General features: G+C 64.6%; 1 protein-coding gene across 1 annotated transcript; it reads right to left on the bottom strand.

Moving 5' to 3' along the window:
* Positions 1 to 6,240: 6,240 nt before the first annotated feature.
* Positions 6,241 to 7,478, bottom strand: DLX2 (distal-less homeobox 2). Its single transcript, XM_056350319.1, has 3 exons — positions 7,154 to 7,478; positions 6,744 to 6,931; positions 6,241 to 6,549 (listed from the first exon to the last, which is right to left on the bottom strand). Exons 1-3 carry the CDS (start codon positions 7,476 to 7,478, stop codon positions 6,241 to 6,243), a joined length of 822 nt encoding a protein of 273 aa, XP_056206294.1.
* Between the last annotated feature and the right edge of the window lie 797 nt (positions 7,479 to 8,275).

Raw genomic sequence — 8,275 nt, 5'->3', positions numbered from 1 at the left:
GTTTTCTCTCAGCGAGGCGGTCTTGAGTTAGAGGCTATTATAATTGTACATTTGAAAATGTTAATCTCAATACAGGCCTAATTAATTCTGCCTTGTTGCTGACAAGTAGTTCATCAAATATCTGATTCGAAGATTTTCATAATGAGGATATTAATTAAACTATGAATAATCCAAAGGTGCTTATATTGAAACAATACCTCATTACAATGATTAAGTCCTGATTTCGAATATTATACCTTTAACAATTGTCACCCCGCAAACACAACCTTATGGATGAGCCTGTAAATGGCAAAATGTAATTTTGGGATATATTTTTTCCTTGTTGGGAAAAAAAAAGTGCCCCTCATTTTCAAACACTTCTGAAATAGGTTACACACAGCTTAATGATGATCAAAATGACTCTTTTCTGCAAAAAAAGACCCCAAAGTGCGCGTACAGCTGCAAACCCAAGAGGGTCAGCATCATTTCACTGTATTCTCTTCTTGATTACAAGCCGAGCCCATCAAACACAACATAATTACAGTAATTTCAGGTTTATTTATTCTAATGCAGTTTCCCCATCTCTCTGGTAATTATGAGCAATTTTTTCGCCCAGGGAATCTTTTTGCATTAACAAAAGAGATAACGCACTGAAAGCCAAATTTGCTGTGCATTGAGAAAAGCGAAGAAAAAAAAAATAAAATAGGTGCGAGCTGCCATCTCTGCAATTCTCCTATATTGGAGCTCTGCAAATTGCTTGCAGGTGTATGGAGCAGAGCTGTCAATAGGAAGGGGCTTCCAAATTAGCAAATGCACAATGTTGAAGTAATGAAGACAGACTTAGCAAAATTGCCAAACAACAGATACCTCTTTAATATCTTCCACCCAAAAAGAAAAAGGGGGGAAAAAATCCCTTTGGAGTGTCCCTGCGAACCCCCTTGAATGGCTGGGAGATGTTGTATGCGTGTCAATCTAATTGCAGAGCACAGAGCGGCCCCTGAAGCTGCGGGGGGGGGGAATCAAATATCGGAGCCCGAGCCCGTCTGCACTCGGAATTTGCTCCCTTAGTTTGACAGAGGGGCATCAACAATCCCCGCCGCCGCCCGCTCCGCTCTCCCCGCCGCCGGCCGCCGGCCCCGCTCCCGCCACCGCCGCCGCTCTCACGCCGGTGACAAAGTGCCATGTGCCCCCTCGCCCGGTGCCCTCCCCTCCCGCCTCTGGGCGCCGGGCGGTAACGCTGCCCTTTGCAAGGAACCGACAAGCGCACGCCGCGAACCCACCGCCGAAAACAAGCAGCCCCCTGCCCCCGCGGGAGCCCCGAGCGGCGAGTGCCCCGCTCCGCCCCGGCGCCGCTCTGCCCGCGCAGCGCTCCGCGGCTCGGTTCGGCTCGGCTCGGCTCGGCTCGGCGCGGCGCGGCGCGGCGCGGCTCGGCTCGACTCGGCCCGCGGGCTGCCCCGGCGCTGCGCGGCTCGGCTGTGCGCGGCGCCCCGCCGCCCGGCCCGGCCCGGCCCGGCCGGCCGCCCCGCTCCCGTCCCTCGCCCTGCGGGCAGTTTGCGGGGAGCTGAGCCGGCGGAGCCGCCGCCGGTGCTCCCCCCGCCGCGGGGCATCCGTCCGCGTCGCGCCCCGTGCACTCACCTACCCCCTCGGGAAAGGAGCCTGTGTCGCCACCCTTACCTTCCGCCTCAGTCCCTGAGGCTCTGGGCACAAGTCTTTGCTTTACAACAAACCAAAGGACCGAACGCGGCTTTTTGCTACGAAAGTTACAGGAGCGAGAGTGTGAGAGACAGGGAGAGAGGATCGGGAAGGGAGAAGGGAAGGGGAGAGGGAGAGAGGGGGGGGAAACAAAAAAAAAAAAAAAAAAAGAAGCCGAGCACAATAATAATATCCTGAGAGTGCAAATGTGGATTGAGATCCCCCAGAGATGCACATGCCTCTGAGCGCAGCAGCCTTTTTGCAGCTCTGCTCTTGCAGAATATGACTGAAATTTTCTGCTATATAGCCTCTGTCTTTATAGCTGATGAAAAAAATTGCAGATTATTAGCATAAATGTTTACTCTTCATTACGCTGATGACATTGTGCACTCGAGATCTTGGTAATCTTTGGGAAAATTATGAGTAATTTTTAAAAATTTTAAAGCAGCAGCAGTTACCATGCAATTCAGGCTAATTCTGCGTAGGCTCCGAACGGATATAATTATCGAGGAGTCAAGATGTTATGCTAAAAACTATGCATTGATATTCCCATTTATTATGTACATACAACTTTGACAATGTTGATGCTTGAAATAGCAGGAAATTGTCTTGCGCAAAAATTACAGTCCATATTAGGACATGTGAAATTGCGAAGAATTATATAGTAATTGCAGGCTTTCAGATGGGAGAGCCAGAATGCTCAAACTAGTGCAAATGTGGATAAAATTACAGATCAGAGCAAAAATTAGGGAAAAAAGGGGTCTGGGATTTTTCAAGTTGGCTATAGGATTCCGGAAGTGTCTAATGCCACATGATTGCTGCAGCTTTAGGGGAGACATTCATGCCTCAAATAACTCCTTTTGCCAGAGCCGCTTTAATTGAATTTCTCGTGCTTTTTCTTTTCACCGGGCAAATGAGTAAATTGCCTACCCACGGCACAAGCCCGGCCGGCCCCGCCCGTGCGCCGGGGAGGCAGAGGGTGCCCCTCGCCCGGGCGGCTGCCGGGCCGCCCCCCCCGGACCGGGCTGGCCGCCGAGCCGTCACTTAGCCCGGCCGCCCCCCCGGACCCGGCCCCGCTCAGCCGCCCCCGCCCGGGGCCGGGGCCCATGGTGGGGGGGAGGGAGCGTCGACGCTGGGACGTGGGGCGGAATCAGCTTAGCCCCCCCCCCACCCCCGTAACCCTTCCCGGAGGGCTGGGGAAGAGGGGCAGCTCTCGCCCCCGGCTGCCCTGCCCCCCGCCGCTTTCCCGGCCCCGCGCGGCCGAGCCCCGCGGAGCTGCCGCCTTGTGCGGGGCCACACGGCTCGCAGCGGTGCCTGCCCCGTCCTACCGGACAGGGAAAGAGCACGGGAGCGCAGATCACCAACACACACCCGGCTATACGTGTGCGCCTGCCGTGCGCGCGGAAGCCCCGCGCGCCGATGCAGCCGCGTGCCTGCGCCGTCGGCAGCGCGGTGCGAGCCGCATCCCGAGCGCGTGCGGGCAGCGGGCGAAATGCCGAGCCTGGAAGGGCTCCGGGAGCTGCGGGGATGCTGCAGGGTGAAGCACGAAACCCCCACGCGCACACCAGGTGCGGGCAGCCCAGAGAGAGCTGCTAGCGGGCACCAGATAAATGCTCATGAATAAATAATAAAATAATACACCGCGAAATAGGAGACGGAAAGCGCGGAGGGCGACAGGGACGGCCCGCGGTCTCCCCGGCTCGGGGCGCTCCGCTCCCACACGGCTGACAAGCGACCCCCGCCTGGGCAGGGCTCTCCCCCCTTCCCCGGGACCCCCCGCCGCTGCCGGTATCCTGCCCGACCCCACGGGGCCGAGCCACGCTCCGCACCGCACCGCTGCACCGGGCTGGAGTCGCTGGGCGAGGGTGGGCGGCGGGGAGGGGACTGGGGAGCAGGTGTTTGGGGGAACTTTATTTAACAGCGACAAGCGCCTGTAAAAACGACGAGGCGGGAGGGCGGGGGTGTTGTCCCTGTCCTGGCCATGTCCCGCGGCCACGGCCTCCTCGCGCATCCCGGACCAAAACCTGTTACCTGGTAGAGGGGGTGTCCCTGTCCCCTGACACCCCCCGGCCCGCGAAGGCACCGCGCGCTGCCGTGAGCACAGCCCCTGACAGACCGCGGGGGGTGGGGGAGTGTCCGCACCGCGGCTCCCCACGCGTGCCCCTGTCTCTGGAAGCGGCCCCGCTGCCTCCCGCCGCCCCCACCCCCCAGTTCCGTGCCCGCCGCCCCATCGCTTCGCTGCCCGCCAGCGGGGAAACTCCTTCCCCCGGGCCCGAGCGGGCCGGAGGCCAGTGCAGCCGGGTCTGCCCGCGGCCGGGAGGGTGGCGGCGGAGAGAGGCGAGCGGCACGGTTTCCCGGGGGGGCTCTGGGGTCTCCTCCCCGTCCGCGCCGCCGGGGCAGCGCCGAGGCCGGCGGGCAGCTGCCCGTTCCCTCTTTGTCTCTCCCGCTCCCTCCTCTCGCTCCCTTTGCAGCCGCGTGTCTCGCCCTCCAACACCCCCCTCCTTCTCTCTTCCTCACTCCTCCTTCGCCCCCCTGCCCTCCTCCCTTCGCCCCAAGCTTTCCCCAGGCTCTCAGGAGCAACCCGCCCCCCGGCGTGTCCCCCGTGGGGCCGGCCCCTCCGCGCCTTCCCCGGCCCCGCCCGGGCTCCTCATGCCAAGGCCTGTCGGGAGAATCCCGGCCGGGCTGCACATTCCCTGCCCCGGGCGAGCTGGCCTGGGCCTCTTCATCATCTTGTCTGCAGCGGGACCCTGCGCACCGGGCCCTCTCCCCCTCCCCCACCACCCTCGCAGGCCGGCGGGGCCCTCGGGGCAACAAGGGGCAGAGACCACCCTCTCACCTCCCTTTACTTCTCCAGCCGTCAGGACCTCCAGGGGTGCGGCCCGGAGGGGTACCCTCCTCAGGGTTATGGCTTGGAGGGGCACAGCCGGGAGGGGCACGTCCCAAGAGGGGCAGCCTAGGAAGGGGTTCAGCTCGGAGAGGTGCAGGGTACGGGGCCTCCCAGAGGGCTACATCCTGGAGGGGTCCAGCCCTCAAGGGATACATCCCAGATTGAGATGCAACTTGGAGGGGGGTTCAGTCGGCCTGGAGGGATCAAGCCCTCGCGGGGTACATGCTAGAGGGGTTCAGCTATGAGGGGTGAAGCCAGGAGGGCTGCATCCCAGGGGGTTACATCCTGAGGGGTCCAGCCCTCCAGGGGCACATCCCAGAAAGGCCCAGCCGGTGCTTCCAGCCCTCGAAAGGGCCAAGTGAGGCTCTGGGGCAGCCACCGGCTCCGGCCCAAGCAAAGCTCCCGGGAAGGCTGCCGGCCTGGGTGCTGCCGACGGCGAAATTTCCCCGGGGCAGGGCTGCGCCCCGGGACCCGCTGCAGGAACGCTCCGGTCCCCGGACACGGTCCTGCCCCAAACCCCTCTGGCCCGTCTGGGAGACGGCAGGAGACAGTCCCGGGCGAAATGTCGCTGGCGCCAGTGGGCGGGGGCGGGGGTCGCCTCTGGGCTGCTGCCGGCAGCGCTGAGTGATGCATGGCTTCGTCGAGCAGACTGGCAGGGGCGATTTTGTTGTAGACGCGAACGGGGACCAGGGACGGGAAACAAGGTGAGGGGGGGGTTGCCGGCTTGCGGCAGCAGTTGCAATGGGGAGGGGGTGGAGGGAACACAGCTCTCCCCCCCTCAGCGAGAGCCGGGGTCCGGATCGACACCCCCAACCTCCCCCGTCCCCAAAGAAACTCAGCGCGAGCACCATGGAAACAATAATTTATTTAAATAATCTCTGCTTACTGTAAAAGAAACATTAAAGAGTGTTTAAGTTTTCCATAATAAATAACCAAAAATACCCTTTTTTCATTGTGGTTTGCTTTTTTTTTTCTTTTTCTTTTTTTCTCCACGACTCTGGACATCAAACGGCGCAGGGGCAGGAGCAGTGGCTGGGTTGCCGGCGGGGGGGCGGAGGGAAGGAAGGGCTCACGGCGGCTCGACGGCCGCCCCGGGAAAGCCCCGTTGGGGCACGAAACCCACCCGGTGGCATCGCGCGGGCGGGAGCCCCCCCGCCGGGGGGAGCAGAGCCGCACCGGCCCCGCCGCTGCCACCGGCCCCCCTTGCCGGACGGTTTCGTTCATGACTAAAAAGTATAACTTCAACACGGGAGGCTCTTGTTTTAAATCTACATATAAAATTATTTATATTTTTTTAACGTTTTATTTTTGAATCCCCAACATCAAAGTGAGGTCCATCCGCAAAGGCACCTATCAACTTTAAAAAAATAAAAAATAAAGTTAACCAAAGTTCTGCACCGGTGGTTCGATGAAAATGCCGGGGAGGAGGAGGAAGGACGGAGCGCGGGAGGTGGGTTCTTGCTCCGCAGCGCGGGGATGTTGGCGGCGGGAGGGCGGACCCCGCGGGGCCGCGCGCATACGGGCTTCACCGCCGACGGCGCGACGGGACGGGACAGGGCGTGGAGCTGCGCGGTTCCTCCCCGCCGGGACGGCCGGAGCCGGCTTCACCAAAGCACCAGTGCTGCACCTCGGTGCCCCGCGGCCGCCGGGCGCGGCGCCGCGGGCTGCAGTCTCTGCGGCGCCTAGAAGATGCCGCCGCCGCCGTGGTGGTGCGGGGGCTGCGCCGGCTGCGGGAGGGGGGCGGCCGCCGGCAGGTGCGCCGGGCCGCCGGGCGCCGGCGGGTACCACGAGTAGCTACCGAGGAAGGCGGCGGCGGGGCTGGGGCTGGCGGTGCCGCCCGCCGTGCGCGGGTGCGGAGCGAAGTCCCAGGCGGGGGGCGAGGCGGGGGGCGGCGGCGAGGCGCTGCGGCGGGGGGGCGGCTCCGCCGGGATCTCGCCGCTCTTCCACATCTTCTTGAACTTGGAGCGGCGGTTCTGAAACCAGATCTTCACCTGGGGGGAGAGGGGTGTCAAGCGGCCGCAGCCTCCGCGAGGCCGCCCGCGGCGGGTCAGGGACGAGCAGCAGCTCTCGCAGCCCCGAGCGCTGCCGGCCGAGCCCCCTCCCACGTCCGCACCCGACCCCGCGGAGGGCGGGCGGCCCCGGCGCGGCACGACGTGCCCGGGGCCCCGCGGCGGGGGAGCCCTACCTGTGTCTGGGTGAGGCCGAGGGAGGCCGCCAGCTCCGCTCTCTCGGGCAGGGCGAGGTACTGGGTTTTCTGGAAGCGCCTCTGCAGAGCCGCCAGCTGGAAGCTGGAGTAGATGGTCCGGGGCTTCCGCACTTTCTTCGGCTTCCCGTTCACGATCCTGATCTCCGGCTCGCAGTCTTCCTTCTCTGCTGCGGCAGAAACGGCGGCCCCGGTGAGAAGAGGCGTCCCCACCGCCCCGGGCCCAGCCCGCAGCGCGGCATCACCACCCGCCCCGTCGGGGCGGCGACGGGCGCCCTCCCGGCCCACCCCGGGTCCCGAGCCCCGACCGCCTCCCTCGCCGTGCCTGGCGGGGCCTCCCGGCTCCTGCGAGCCGCGTCCCAACCTTGCCCCTCCCCGGGGCTCAGACGTACCGGAGTCGTTGTTGGCCGGAGAGGCCCTGCTGCCGTAGGGCCCGTAGGAGCCGTAGGCGGCCTGGTAGCCCAGGTCGTAGCCGGCCTTGGCGGAGTAGGGGGCGGTGCCGCCGCCCGCGTAGGGGTAGGAGCCCACCGGGCCGTAGGGCGGCCCGCCCGCCGCCCCGTGCTGCTGGTTGGTGTAGTAGCTGCTGTCGGTGGCCGTGGAGACGGGCAGCGTGGGGGACTCCTGCGGCTTGTGCAGGCCGCCGTGCTGGTGGTAGCTGCCGGCGGAGATCTGGCTGGCGTGCATGTCCGGCACCAGGCTCTCCAGCACCCCGGTCATCCCGCGCCCCCGCCCGCCGGGGCACGGGCCGCCGCCGCCGCCCCGCGGCCGTCCCCACCGGGGAGAGGCAATCAGGGACGCGCCACCATGGTCGCCGCGCTGCGCTGCGCTCCGCGGCCGCGGGGCCGGGCCGGGCCGGGCAAACCGCGCTCCCGCCGCCGCCAGCGGGACGGGCTCTGCGGCGCCGCGCGCCGCCGGGACGGCATTTAACACCGGTCACGTGGCGCGGCGCACGTCACCTAGCAACAGCCAATGGGGCGCCCGGCCACCCCGTATCCCCGCGGGTTCTCGGGGCACAGGCACGAGCTGGCCGCGGGGTCGCGCCCGGCGTGGGGCTGCGCGGCGCCACGGCCGCCCCGGCGGCGACGGGACCGGTTACCGGGACCTTCCCCGGCCCCGTCGTACGGTTCATTCCACCGTCCCTCTTCGCCGGCGCGGTCCGACGGGGCGGTCCGCCCCCCCCCGCTGGCGAGCGCTCGGGTCTGCGACTCGGCCCGGCCGCTTCTATCGCCCTGTGCCCGGTGTGTGCCCCCGCCCGCCAGGGAAAGGCCCGCGGTGTCCGTCCCGTCCCTCTGTGAAGGCACAGCCCGCGCGGGCGCTGCTGGCGGCGGGCGCCAGTAGGACGGCAAGCGGCGGGCGGAGCTGGAGGGGGGGCCTCGCGGCTATTCTGGCCCCGGCGGAGCGGCCGCGTCGGGGGTGTGCGGCACCCCCCTCTCCGTACCGGGCTGGCAGCGCTTTCCCGCGAAACCTCGCAACGTCACGCGCGGAGCGGGGACGCTCCGTCCGGTACACACGCA

Source organism: Falco biarmicus, chromosome 8, assembly GCF_023638135.1.
Source record: "Falco biarmicus isolate bFalBia1 chromosome 8, bFalBia1.pri, whole genome shotgun sequence".
NCBI classification, from domain to species: domain Eukaryota; kingdom Metazoa; phylum Chordata; class Aves; order Falconiformes; family Falconidae; genus Falco; species Falco biarmicus.
Note: the sequence above shows the minus strand (reverse complement) of the source record. Positions and strands in the feature narration are given on the sequence as shown.

Excerpts from the sequence above, each read along its gene's own strand:
- DLX2 (XM_056350319.1), bottom strand. The coding sequence starts at position 7,478 with ATGACCGGGGTGCTGGAGAGCCTGGTGCCGGACATGCACGCCAGCCAG. Across the intron at positions 6,932-7,153 it reads TCCGGCCAACAACGACTCCG|CAGAGAAGGAAGACTGCGAG; the intron begins GTACGTCTGAGC and ends TTTCTGCCGCAG. Across the intron at positions 6,550-6,743 it reads TCGGCCTCACCCAGACACAG|GTGAAGATCTGGTTTCAGAA; the intron begins GTAGGGCTCCCC and ends CTCTCCCCCCAG.